Here is a 14017-nt window from a genome sequence, read left to right as displayed (position 1 = left end):
TCCAGCACCACCCCTGCTGCCAGTCCTGGACCACCTGGGGGCAGACTTCTCCGGCTGAGCTCCCTCCCCCGCCCCCACCACAATGCCTTTATTTAAGCCACAGGGGACTTTGGAGTTGTGGAGTCAGAGGTGGCTGTGATCAGGGAAGGCCTGGTTAGGAGAGGGCATGGCCCAGGTTGTCAAGAATCGAGGTCAGGAACCTGAGAGGCAATTGAGGTCCCCCAGGATCCCACTCTAACCCCCACTCCCACAAATCCACCACTGCCTTGCTGTCCCATTCCCCATCCATTGCTCCTTACCCACACTGAGCAGAATCGAGTTCCCCTTCTGCTGTCAATCCAGGGAAACTCCAACATTGGTGGGATGTCACATTGTGGGTCAGAGAGTATCGAGGGCATGGTTCTGAAAGGCCAATTGAGATCGGCTGAGGGGAGTGGGCCGAGGCAAGGTGAGACCCAGAGGAAGGACTGAGGAGGCTTCCATCCCAGATACAGGGCCCAAAATCATCTAGTGCAGCCCCTGCTGCCAGCCCTGGACCACCTTTTAGGCTAGGCTGTCCCACTCCCACTGTCGCTAAAGCCACAGGGGACTCTGGAGTCAGAGCTTGGTGTGTCCAGGGCAGGGTCGCTTAGGAAAGGGCAAGGCCCAGTCTCTGCCTGGCATAAAGGTCAGGACCCTGAGAGGGAAATGAGGGCCCTATACCCACACCTCAACCCAACCTCCCTACCTTCATTCACATCCCCAGCTCCATCCCCAACTGCATTTTGCAGAATCCATTTTTGCTTTCTTAGTCAACCCCTCGGCAGACCTGGGAATGGCCGTCAGGAACTCGGAGCCTGACATCTAGATCCAGGACTAAAGAAGGGAAGGGGCCTGGTATTGTGAGCAGAGTCTCAGGGGAGCAGAGGGAGGACCCTGGCCCTCCTGGGAGATGAGGAAGGCCTCAGGAGACCTAGCACCTCATGGCAGGGAGTCCTCCCCTCTGCTGTCTGAGAATGAGGTGCCTCCTTTTTCAGCCTTGGGAATTGGAGGGTTGGAGAATCAGGTCAGGAAAGGAGTGGGCACAGCCCTGCCAGGATCAAGGAAAAGAAGAAGAGGGAAGACTCAGGGAACTCTGGAGTCCAGATCAGTGGGGACCTGAGCCCTGGGAGGTCCTGGGCATGGTAGCAACATGTAGCCTATGCTTCTTGCACCTTGGAGGTCACAGAGAGGAAAGGACTATGGTCTGATGAGTGGTACTTTAGTCAGCAGAGGGAGGAGTCCCAGGATCTACAGGACCCAAGATGTGTCCAACTTAGGACTGGGAACACCCTGGCTCAGAAAGAAGGGATCCCACAGAGTCTGGCTGTCCCCTGTTCTTAGCTCAGGAGGGACCAAGGCAGGGATGGCCCTAGGTGCCAATCTTACTTGTACCACAGGCAGGAAGTTGGGGAACCTTCAGAGAGATGAGGTCTTGGAGTAAAGGGACAATATCCACTCCTCTCGGGGTTTAGGGGTTGAGGAAGAGCAGGCCCCATCAGGAGTAAAGATGAGTAACTCACAGGCAGCCATCAGAACCCTCACCCCAGAACCAAAGGGGTCAGCACTCAGGAGTGACAGGATATGGCTACTTCTCACTTCTGATTGCAGATTTCAGCTAGATGAGGACCTTGTTCTCAAAGAGTGATTCAGGTCAACACAGGGACCCTTATCTGGTTGAGACACAGTGATCCCAGGATCTGCCAAGCATCCTGGTGAGGAATGTGAGGGAGGATTGAGAGTACCCCAGGACCAGAACACAGATGGTGACCCCACAGAAATCAGTCCTGCTCCTGTTGTCACTCCAGAGAGCATGGACTTGGCTATCTGCAGAGGTCCCTCTCTTATCCTGAGATCATTGATGTCATGGAGGGGGAGGCCTTGCTCTGAGGGGGCTGGACCCAGGTCAGTAGAGGGAGGGTCCCAGGCCTTGCCAGGAGTTGAGGTGAAGATCAAGCAGGTGCCTCACCCAGGACACATGGGTTCCAGTGAATTTTGATATCTCTTGCTGTCCTTCCTCAGAGGACCTAGGCACATGTGGCTAGATATGGGACCCCTGGTGTCTTGTTCCCTATCAGGCATCTGAGGTCTTGATCTGAGTTTCTCAAGATAGCAAAAGAGTGAGATCCAGGCCCTGCCTGGAGAAAGGTGAGTGCCCTGAGTGTGTACAGAGGGGACCATCCACCCCATAAGAGTGGGGACATCACAGAGTCCATCCCACCCTCTTGATAGCACTGAGGGGACAGGGCTGTGCTCGCAGTCTGTACCCTAAGGGCCAATGGATTCCTCTCCCAGGAGTGTCAGGAACCAGGCAGTGAGGCCTTGGTCTGTGGCACTGTCCTCACGTCACAGAGCAGAGGATGCACAGGCAATGCCAGCAGCAGATGTTTCCCCTGAATGCACACCAAGGGTCCCACCTGCCCCGGGACACATGGGACTCCAGAGTCTGGGTTTTCACCCTCCCTACTTTCACTCCTGCAGGATTGATCTCTGCTGGCTGGCTGTACCCTGAAGCGCCCTCTCATTTCCTCCTTCAGGTTCTCAGGGGACAGGCCAACCAGGAGGACCGGATTCCCTGGAGGCCCCAGAAGAGCACTAAGGAGAAAATCTGTAAGTAAGCCCTTGTTAGTGTCTCCAAGGTTCAGTTCTCAGCTGAGGCCTCTCACACGGTTCCTCTCTCCCCAGGTTTGTGGGTCTCCATTGCCCAGCTCCTGCCCACACTCCCACCTACTGCCCTGACCAGAGTCGTCATGTCTCTTGAGCAGAAGAGTAAACACTGCAAGCCTGAGGAAGGTCTTGAGGCCCAAGAAGAAGCCCTGGGCCTGGTGGGTACACAGGCTCCCACTACTGAGGAGCAGGAGGCTGCTGCCTCTTCCTCTTCTACTCTGATCCCAGGCATGCTGGACGAGGTGCTCGCTCCTAGGTCAACAGATCCTCCCCAGAGTCCTCAGGGAGACACTGCCTTCCCGATTACTGTAAATTTCACTCATTGGAGGCAACCCAATGAGGGTTCCAGCAGCACCAGCCGAGAAGAGGAGGGGCCAAGCACCTCTCCTGACCCAGAGGCTGCGTTCCAAGAGGCACTCGGTAGGAAGGTGGATGAGTTGGCTTATTTTCTGCTCCTCAAGTATCGAGCCAAGGAGCCGGTCACAAAGGCAGAAATGGTGGAGAAGGTAATCAGACGTTACCAGCAATACTTTCCTGTCATCTTCGGCAAAGCCTCCGAGTCCCTGAAGATGATCTTTGGCATCGATGTGAAGGAATTGGATCCCACCGACCAGTCCTATATCCTTGTCACCTGCCTGGGCCTCTCCTACGATGGCCTCGGGGGTGGTAATCAGATCTTGCCCAAGACAGGCCTCCTGATACTCGTGCTGGGCACGATCGCAGTGGAGGGCAACAGCGCCCCTGAGGAGGAAATCTGGGAGGAGCTGAGTGTGATGGAGGTGTATGATGGGAAGGAGCACCATATCTATGGGGAGCCCAGGAAGCTGCTCACCCAAGACTGGGTGCAGGAAAACTACCTGGAGTACCGGCAGGTGCCCGGCAGTGATCCTGCACGCTATGAGTTCCTGTGGGGCCCAAGGGCCTTTGCCGAAACCAGCTACGTGAGGGTCCTGGAGCATGTTGTCCAGGTCAATGCGAGAGTTCGCATTCCCTACCCATCCCTGCGTGATGCAGCTTTCAGAGAGGAGGAAGAGGGATTCTGAGGATGAGTTGCAGCCAGGGCCAGGGGAAGGGGCCTGGGCCAGTTCACCTTCCAGGGCCCTGTCCAGCAGCTTCCCCTGCCCCTTGTGCCCTGAGGCCCATTCTTCTGAGTAGTCAGCGCTCTTGGTAGTGGGTTTCTGTTTCCTTCAGTGACTTGAAGATATATCTCTGTTTCTTTTAGAATTGTTCAAATGTCCCTTTAATGGATGGTTGAACTTCAGCATGCAAGTTTATAAATAGTAGTCAACTGTATTGCTGTTTATGTAGTTAAGGAGTAAAAGTCTTGTTTTCTATTCAGCTTGGGAAATCCATTCTATTTTGTGAATTGAGACATAGTAACAGCAGTGGAGTAAGTGTTAAAAATGTGACCGAATTCACAGTAAATTACGTGAGAGAAAGAAATTAAAAGATACTTAATTCTTGCCTTATACCTCAGTGTATTCCGGAAAATTGAAGAAAATATATATGCATACCTGGATTGCCTTTAGAGAGGAGCGAGGTTCTCGGCCTGAAGGGTGGTCTGAGATCAGCCCTGGACCATCTGGGGGCGGACTACTCAGGCTGGGCCACCCCTAGCCCCCTGCTGCTGAAGCCCCTGGGGACTCTGGAGTCAAGAGCTTGTGTGACCAGCGAAGGGCTGCTTGGGAGAGGACAGCGTCCAGGTTCTGCCAGGCCCCATGGTCAGGATTCTCAGGGAGGGCTGGGGGCCCCCAAGACCCCACTCCAACACCCATTCTACCTGTGACCAAACCCCCGCTTCACTGCCATTCCCACTCCATCTCCCATCCCCTACCCGATCCGCCCGGCCTTTCCATCCACACGGTTCTTGCCAGGAAGCCCACCCACCCAGCCCCACCCAGGCAGGATTGGGTTCCGCCCCTGCCATCCACCCAGGGAAGCCTCGGGTGCTCGGAGGCGCTGCCACTGACTTGCGCATTGGGGGTTAGAGAGGAGCGAGGTTCTCGGCCTGAAGGGCGGTCTGAGATCAGCGGAGGGAAGCGGGCCCAGGCTCTGCGAGGGAACAAGGTGAGACACTGAGGGAGGATCCAGGCCACCCCCATCCGAGATAGCGGGACCCAGATGATCCAGCGCCACCCCTTCTGGCAGCCTTGCACCACGTGGGGGCGGACTTCTCAGGCTGGGCCACCCCCAGGCCCCTGCTGCTGAAGCCCCTGGGGACTCTGGAGTCAAGAGCTTGTGCGACCAGGGAACCGCTGCTTGGGAGAGGACAGCGTGCAGGATCTGCCAGGCTGCATGCTCAGGATAATCAGGGAGGGCTGAGAGACCCAAGACCCCACTGCTACACCCATTGAATCCCTGACCCAGCCCCCGCTTCATTGCCATTCCCACCCCATCTCCCATCCCCCACCCGATCCGCCCTGCCCTTCCATCCACACGGTTCGCTCCAGGACCCCCACCCCCCAGCCCCACCCAGGCAGGATCCGGTTCCACCCCTGCCATCCAACCAGGGAAGCCTCGGGCACTTGGAGGCGCCACCACTGACTTGCGCATTGGGGGTTAGAGAGGAGCCAGGTTCTAGGCCTGAAGGGCGCTCTGAGATCAGCGGAGGGAAGCGGGCCCAGGCTCTGGGAGGACGCAATGTGAGACACTGAGGGAGGTCTCAGGACAACCCCATCCCAGATAGAGGACCCCAGATGATCCAGCGCCACGCCTTCTGGCAGCCTTGGAACACCTGGGGGCAGACTTCACAGGCTGGGCCACCCCCAGCCCCCTGCTGCTGAAGCCCCTGGGGACTCTGGAGTCAAGAGCTTGTACGACCAGGGAAGGGCTGTTTGGGAGAGGACAGCGTCCAGGCTCTGCCAGGCCCCATGCTCAGGATTCTCAGGGAGGGCTGAGGGCCCCCAAGACCCTACTCCAACACCCATTGTCTCGGCGAACCAATCCCCGCTTCACTGCCATTCCCACTCCATCTTCCATTCCCCACCCGATCCGCCCGGCCCTTCCATCCACAGGGTTCCCGCCAGGAAGCCCACCCCCCAGCCCCACCCAGCTGGATCGGGTTCCGCCCCTGCCATCCACGCAGGGAAGCCTCGCGTCCTTGGTGGCGCTGCCACTGACTTGTGCATTGGGGGTTAGAGAGGAGCGAGGTTCTCGGCCTGAAGGGCGGTCTGAGACCAGCAGAGGGAAGCGGGCCCCGGCTCTGCGAGGGGACAAGGTGAGACACTGAGGGAGGACTCAGGACACCCCCATCCCAGATAGAGGGCCCCAGATGATCCAGCGCCACCCCTTCTGGCAGCCCTGGACCACCTGGGAGCGGACTTCTCAGGCTGAGCCACCCCCAACCCCCTGCTGCTGAAGCCGCTGGGGACTCTGGAGTCAAGAGCTTGTGCGACCAGGGAAGGGCTGCTTGGGAGAGGACAGCGTCCAGGCTCTGCCAGGCCCCATACTCAGGATTCTCAGGGAGGGCTGAGGGCCCCCAGGACCCCACTGCTACACCCATTGTCTCGGCTACCCAGCCCCGGCTTCACTGCCATTCCCACTCCATCTCCCATCCCCCACCGGATCCGCCCTGCACTTACTTTCACGTGGTTTCCGCCAGGAAGCCTACCCCCCAGCCCCACCCAGGCAGGATCGGGTTCCGCCCCTGCCATCCGCCCAGGGAAGCCTCGCCTGCACTGAGGCGCTGCCACTGACTTGCGCATTGGGGGTTAGAGAGGAGCCAGGTTCTAGGCCTGAAGGGCGCTCTGATATCAGCTGAGGGAAGCGGGCCCAGGCTCTGGGAGGATGCAATGTGAGACACTGAAGGAGGAATCAGGACACCCCCATCCCAGATAGAGGGCCCCAGATGATCCAACGCCACTCCTTCTGGCAGCCCTAGACAACGTGGGGGCTGACTTCCGAGGCTGGGCCACCCCCAGCCCCCTGCTGCTGAACCCACTGGGGACTCTGGAGTCAAGAGCTTGTTTGACCAGGGAAGGGCTGCTTGGGAGAGGACAGCGTCCAGGCTCTGCCAGGCCCCATGTTCAGGATTCTCAGGGAGGGCTGAGGGCCCGCAAGACCCCACTCCAATACCCATTATCCCTGCGACCTAACCCCCGCTTCACAGCCATTCCCACTCCATCTCCCATCTCCCACCCGATCCGCCCCGCCTTTCCATCCACAGGTTTCATGCCAGGACCCCCACCCCCAAGCCCCACCCAGGCAGGATCCGGTTCCGACCCTGCCATCCACCCAGGGAAGCCTCGGGCACTTGGAGTCGCCACCACTGACTTGCGCATTGGGGGTTAGAGAGGAGCCAGGTTCTAGGCCTGAAGGGCAGTCTGCGATCAGCGGAGGGGAGCGAGCCCAGGCTCTGCGAGGGGACAAGGTGAGACACTGAAGGAGGACTCAGGACACCCCCATCCCAGACAGAGGGACCCAGATGATCCAGCGCCACCCCTTCTGGCAGCTTTGCACCACCTGGGGGCGGACTTCTCAGGCTGGACCACCCCCAGGTCACTGCTGCTGAAGCCGCTGGGGACTCTTGGGTTAAGAGCTTGTGTGACCAGGGAAGGGCTTCTTGAGAGAGGACAGAGTGCAGGCTCTGCCAGGCCGCATGCTCAGGATAATCAGGGCTGGCGGACCCCAATACTACACTGCTACACCCATTGAATCCGCGACCCAGTCCCCGCTTCACTGCCATTCCTACTCCATCTCCCATCCCCCACCCGATCTGCCCCGTCCCGCCCTTCCATCCACAGGATTCCCGCCAGGACCCTCACCCCCCAGCCCCACCTAGGCAGGATCCGGCTCCGCCCCTGCCATCCACCCAGGGATGCCTCGGGTGCTCGGAGGCGCTGCCACTGACTTGCGCATTGGAGGTTAGTGAGGAGCAAGGTTCTCGGCCTGAAGGGCTTTCTGAGATCAGCGGAGGGAAGCAGGCCCAGGCTCTGCATGGAGGCACGGTGAGACACTGAGGGAGGACTCAGGACACCCCCATCCCAGATAGAGGGCCCCAGATGATCCATCGCCACCCCTTCTGGCAGCCCTGGACTACCTGGGGGCAGAAGTCTGAGGCGGGCCGCGCCCAGCCCCCTGCTGCTTAATCCTTGAGAAACACCAGGTTTTCTTTCCCTAGCTCTGCAGTCAGAAGTTGTTGTGACCAGGGCAGTATTGGTTAGGAGAGGGCAGGGCCCCATCTCTGACAGGCATCAAGGTCAGGACCCAGAGCGAGGGCTGTGGGCCCCCAAGGCTGCACTGCAATCCCCACTTCCCCCATTCCCATTCCCCACCCAACCCCCATCTCCCCAACCACCCTTCCACCTCCGCCCCACCCCCACTCTGTCACCTGACCACCACCCTCCATCCCCAGCCCCATCTCCAACCCTTCTGCCACCCCACCATCTTCCCCCCATCTCGGCTGTCATCTCTCTCATCCACCCCACTCCCATCCCCACCCCCGTTCTGGCAGAATACGGTTGACCCCTGCTCTCAACCCACGGAAGCCCTGGGTGGCTGGACGTGACACCCCTGACTTGCACCTCAGAGATCTGAGAGGAGCCAGCTTCATCTGATGGTTCTGAGGGGCTGATGGAGGTCCGCTGAGGGGAGTGGCCTGAGGCCTTTGGGAGGAGGCAAGGTGAGAAGTTGAGGGAGGCCTGAGGAGGCCCCCCACCCCAAGTTGACGGTCCCCAAGTGATCCAACCCCACCCCTGCTGCCAGCCCTGGACCACCCAGCCAGGGCACACTTTTCAGCTTAACCTGCAGGGCACTCTGGCCACCCCTGGCCCCACTATCACTTAAGTGGCAGGGGATTCTGGAGTCAGAGCTTACGTGACCAGGTCAGGACTGGTCAGGAGAGGGTAGGGCCCAGGCATCAAGGTCCAGGCATCTGCTCAGCCTCGAGGTCAGAACCCCGAGAGGGATCTGAGGGTCCCCCACCCTGACCTATATCCTCCTCTCTACCCCTACCCCACTCACATTCCCATCCCCGCCCCCCCCAACCACATCTTGGCAGAATCCCTGCAGTCAACCCACGGAAGCCCCGGGAATGGTGGCCAGGCACTCGGATCTTGACGTCCATATCCGGGGCTGATGGAGGGAAGGGGCTTGGGGAGGGAAGGGGCTTGAACAGGGCCTCAGCGGAGCAGAGGGAGGGCCCTGCTGGGAGATGAGGGAGGCCTCGGGGGACCCAGCACCCCAGGACAGGAGACCCACCGCACCCCTGTCTGGGACTGAGGCTGCCTCTTTCGGCCTCAAGAATCACAGTGATGGGGACTCAGATCACCATAGGGGTGGGACCCAACCCTGCCAGGATCACGAGGAGGAAGAGGAGGGAGGACTCAGGTGACCTTGGAATCCAGATCAGTGGGGAATCTCCACCCCGGGAGATCCAGGGCCCGGTGGCCACATGTGGCCCATACGTCCTGTACCTTTGAGGTGACAGAGAGGACAGGGCTGTGGTCTGAGAAGTGGGGCCTCAGGTCAAGAGAGGGAGGAGTTCCAGTCTCACTTGTGCCGCAGGCAGGAAGTTGGGGAGCCCTCAGGGAAATGGGGTCTCCGTTAAAAGGGGGGATGTCTACTCATTTCAGGGAATTGGGGGTTGAGGAAGTGAAGGCCCCGTCAGGACTAAAGACGAGTAACCCAGACAAGGCTCTTGGAATCCTCTCCCCAGAACCAAAGGGGTCAGCCCTGGACCCCTCACGAAGGGGTGACAGGGTGTGGCTCCATCTCACTCCTGTTTCCAGATCTCAGGGAGATGAGGACCTTATTCTCAGAGGGTGACTCAGGTAAACACAGGGGACCCTATCTGGTTGAAAGACAGAGGGATCCCAGGATCCACCAAGGGTCCAGGTAACGGGCTTGAGGGACGATTGAGGATGCTCCAGGGCCAGAACGCTGACAGGGACCACACAGAAGTCTGCCCTGCCCCTGCTGTCACCCCAGAGAGCATGGGCAGGGCTGTCTCCTGAGGTCACTCACTTACTGTGGGATCACTGATGTCAGGGACGGGAGTCCCTGGTCTGAGGGGGCTGCACTCAGGTCAGTAGGTAGAGGGAGGGCCTCAGGCCCTGCCAGGGGTCAAGGTGAGGACCAAGCAGGCTCCTCGCCCAGGACGCATCAATACCAATGAATTGTAATACCTCTGGCTGTTCTTCCTGGGTGGACCTAGGCACGTGTGGCCAGACGTGGGTCCCCTGCTGTCCTCCTGCCCCCTATCAGGGATGTGAGATCTTGGTCTGCATTTCTCTGAGCAGCAAAAGGGTGGGATTCAGGCCCTGCCAGAAAAATGTGAGGCCCCTGCGTGAGTACAGAGGGGACCATCTACCCCATGAAAATAGGGATGTCACAGAGTCCAGTGGTGGATAGCAGTGAGGGGCCAGGGCTGTGCTCGCGGTCTGCACCCTGAGGGTGTGTGGATTCCTCTTCCAGGAGCTCCAGGAACCAGGCAGTGAGGCCTTGGTCTGTGGCACTGTCCTCACGTCACAGAGCAGAGGATGCACAGGCAATGCCAGCAGCAGATGTTTCCCCTGAATGCACACCAAGGGTCCCACCTGCCCCGGGACACATGGGACTCCAGAGTCTGGTTTTTCACTCTCCCTACATTCAGTCCTGTAGCATTGATCTCTGCTGGCTGGCTGTACCCTGAGGCGCCCTCTCATTTCCTCCTTCAGGTTCTCAGGGGACAGGCCAACCAGGAGGACCGGATTCCTTGGAGGCACAGGGACGCATCAAGGAGAAGATCTGTAAGTAAGCCTTTGTCAGAGTCTCCAGGGTTCGGTTCTCAGCTGAGGCTTCTGACACGGTTCCTCTCTCCCCAGGCCTGTGGGTCTCCATTGCCCAGCTCCTGCCCACACTCCCGCCTGCTGCCCTGAGCAGAGTCGTCATGTCCCTTGTGCCGAAGAGTCAGCGCGGCAAGCCCGATGAAGATCTTGAGGCCCAAGAAGAGGCCCCGTGCCTGGTGGGTGCGCAGGCTCCCGCTACTGAGGAGCTGGAGGCTACCGCCTCCTCCTCTCCTCTGGTCCCAGTCACGCTGGGGGAGGTGCCTGCTACCGGGTCACCGGCTCATCCCCAGAGTGCTCAGGGAGCCTCCGCTTTTCCCACCACCGTCAACTTCACTCGCTCGAGGCAACCCAGTGAGGGTTCCAGCAGCACCAGCCGAGAAGAGGAGGGGCCAAGCACCTCTCCTGACCCAGAGGCTGCGTTCCGAGAGGCACTCGGTAAGAAGGTGGATGAGTTGGCTCATTTTCTGCTCCTCAAGTATCGAGCCAAGGAGCCGGTCACAAAGGCAGAAATGGTGGAGAAGGTAATCAGACGTTACCAGCAATACTTTCCTGTCATCTTCGGCAAAGCCTCCGAGTCCCTGAAGATGATCTTTGGCATCGATGTGAAGGAATTGGATCCCACCGACCAGTCCTATATCCTTGTCACCTGCCTGGGCCTCTCCTACGATGGCCTCGGGGGTGGTAATCAGATCTTGCCCAAGACAGGCCTCCTGATACTCGTGCTGGGCACGATCGCAATGGAGGGCGACAGCGCCCCTGAGGAGGAAATCTGGGAGGAGCTGAGTGTGATGGAGGTGTATGATGGGAAGGAGCACCATATCTATGGGGAGCCCAGGAAGCTGCTCACCCAAGACTGGGTGCAGGAAAACTACCTGGAGTACCGGCAGGTGCCCGGCAGTGATCCTGCACGCTATGAGTTCCTGTGGGGCCCAAGGGCCTTTGCCGAAACCAGCTACGTGAGGGTCCTGGAGCATGTTGTCCAGGTCAATGCGAGAGTTCGCATTCCCTACCCATCCCTGCGTGATGCAGCTTTCAGAGAGGAGGAAGAGGGAGTCTGAGGATGAGTTGCAGCCAGGGCCAGGGGAAGGGGCCTGGGCCAGTTCACCTTCCAGGGCCCTGTCCAGCAGCTTCCCCTGCCCCTTGTGCCCTGAGGCCCATTCTTCTGAGTAGTCAGCGCTCTTGGTAGTGGGTTTCTATTTCCTTCAGTGACTTGAAGATGTATCTCTGTTTCTTTTAGAATTGTTCAAATGTCCCTTTAATGGATGGTTGAACTTCAGCATACAAGTTTATAAATAGTAGTCAACTGTATTGCTGTTTATGTAGTTAAGGAGTAAAAGTCTTGTTTTCTATTCAGCTTGGGAAATCCATTCTATTTTGTGAATTGAGACATAGTAACAGCAGTGGAGTAAGTGTTAAAAATGTGACCGAATTCACAGTAAATTACGTGAGAGAAAGAAATTAAAAGATACTTAATTCTTGCCTTATACCTCAGTGTATTCTGGAAAATTCAAAAAAATATATATGCATACCTGGATTGCCTTTAGCTTCTTTGTGAATGTAGCAGAATTTAAATCTGAATAAACAATTCTCCCTCTTCACTGGCTCATTTCTTCTCTATGCACTGAGTATCTGCTCTGTGGAAGGTCCTGCATTGGTAGTGGGGATGCTAAGGTAAGCCAGACTCACCCTACCCATAGGGTGGTAGAGTCTAGGAGCTGAAGTCACATAATCAAGGTGGTGATAAAGTCCTCTAAGATGTAGAGGAAAAGTAAGAGAGGGGTGTGAGTGTGGGGCTCCAGGTGAGAGTGATGGAGTGTAAATGCCCTGTGTGGGGCCTTTTGGGTTTTGGGAAACAACATTTTCTTTTGAGGGAATTGATTCTAATGAAGCTTGGTGGGTCCAGAGCCAGATTCTCAAGAGGGTGAGACAAAAGCCTGGTTTAGAAAACTGCTCTGAGCAGTTCCTTTTTGACGGTGGATGAACAGAGAGGAGCCTCTACATGGGGCATGAGTGGAAGGTGTCTTGCACTTTGGTCCCAGTGTTGCTGAACACAATGCATGAGCTAGGTGATGGATACCCATTATTTGCATGGGTTTTCTGTGAGATAAGGGTGTGTTTCCCCAGAAGGGAGACCCAGAAACCACTGGCCAGGTGCTTTTTCACCTGGCTGGGAGAACCAGAAATATTACAAAGGTGTTCTAATTAGGTTATCTCAAGTGCAATTTGACCAGTTTTAAGCATGGGCTAGATTTTGGGTGGTAACAGAATGAACGAAAATAGTGGCATGGATGGAAAAGCAGCTAGGAGCAAGGGAAGGAGTTGGTCTTTGACTCAAATTCTAGGAACTTTGAGCTGCATCTGGCTGGGGAAACCTCCCACACACCTAAATTTTGAAGCATATTCTCTGTGAGGCATTTCTTACTGAATTTTATGGATGAGACTTCCTTTTTTGGTTTATCATTCTGTGCCCTATTTAGCTGTATATTCTCTGATAAGCCCTAGAGAACAACAACAACAAAATCTCAGAATGCTAAGGTCTGGGGTCAAATAATATTAGAAATAACAGCCATCTGCCATTCCTTAAACTTCTAATTTAATTCCAGGCCCTGAGCCAGGTGCTTCACCTACATTACACACACTCCAGCAGTCCTGCTACACAGGGCTTATCACATCTGCTTACAGATGAAGAATTCAAGGCTCACAGGGCTTGTGAATTGGGACATAATAATGGTATTTCCTGAGTATTCCCAGGATTATGTGGCTAGTAAGGAACAGGGCTGGAACCAGACCCCTGTTCTGAATTCCTTGAAAGCCCATGCTGTTCCCATTTCCACCACACTCAGGCCGACCTCCTGACTTGTACTTCACTTCTCTGCTCAGCACTGTACCATGTCTCAGGTGACAAAAAGAAAGACTTCAAGGTCTTTCTTACTAAAAGCAGGCTTGGAGAAGGTGGCAATGAGAATCAAACACCATTTGGGCCTGTTTTGCATTGTGTTCCTTGAGAGCTGGGTCTGCCCAGAGGTGGGCATTTCTGTTCAGTCCCAGCACTTTCTGGAACTACAGTGCATTTCCCCTGATCACTTCCATGTGTCCTGTCTCACTCTGGAATCTTACCTGCTGATCAGCTTGTTACTGGTCACCACAGAACAGCCCAGAATTACCTGCTCACCTGACAGGAAGCATTCCTTCTTTCAAAAGTCCTCTGGCTGTCCCATCTCTCACCTAGGAAGTCGTATGATATCAACAATCTTTTTGACATAAAATTTCACACGGGGACAGTGACTTTTAGACAACTGTATACCACTCTGGTTATCTTCAACACAGTCTCCAAGTGTTTTCCAAATGGGTTGAGTAGAGTCTGATTTGCCATATTATCCATCAGTTTTTGGCATGTCACCCTGAAGTTAGAAGGGGTTTGGAACCACCTTGAAACTTTAAATTGGACTTTAACAGGGTGTGTTATTTGGATTTCACCTCCGAACACATACACAGGTGAAATGTTTAAAACTAAAGCCTCCCTCATGAGTATTAGATAGGGAAAATTTTGGAAACCCCAGTGGAAC

At 56.3% G+C, this 14017-nt stretch overlaps 2 protein-coding genes across 2 annotated transcripts; both read left to right on the top strand.

Moving 5' to 3' along the window:
* Window positions 1-2693: 2693 nt before the first annotated feature.
* LOC120361805 (melanoma-associated antigen 4-like) lies at window positions 2694-3728 on the top strand. The gene has a single exon (XM_039463909.1). It carries the CDS (start codon window positions 2769-2771, stop codon window positions 3726-3728), a length of 960 nt encoding a protein of 319 aa, XP_039319843.1. The 5' UTR covers window positions 2694-2768.
* A 6824-nt stretch (window positions 3729-10552) lies between these two features.
* On the top strand, window positions 10553-11509 carry LOC101028598 (melanoma-associated antigen 4-like). The gene has a single exon (XM_003943405.4). It carries the CDS (start codon window positions 10553-10555, stop codon window positions 11507-11509), a length of 957 nt encoding a protein of 318 aa, XP_003943454.3.
* The last annotated feature ends 2508 nt before the right edge of the window (window positions 11510-14017 follow it).

This window comes from Saimiri boliviensis, chromosome X (genome assembly GCF_048565385.1).
Source record: "Saimiri boliviensis isolate mSaiBol1 chromosome X, mSaiBol1.pri, whole genome shotgun sequence".
Classification (NCBI taxonomy): domain Eukaryota; kingdom Metazoa; phylum Chordata; class Mammalia; order Primates; family Cebidae; genus Saimiri; species Saimiri boliviensis.
Note: the sequence above shows the minus strand (reverse complement) of the source record. Positions and strands in the feature narration are given on the sequence as shown.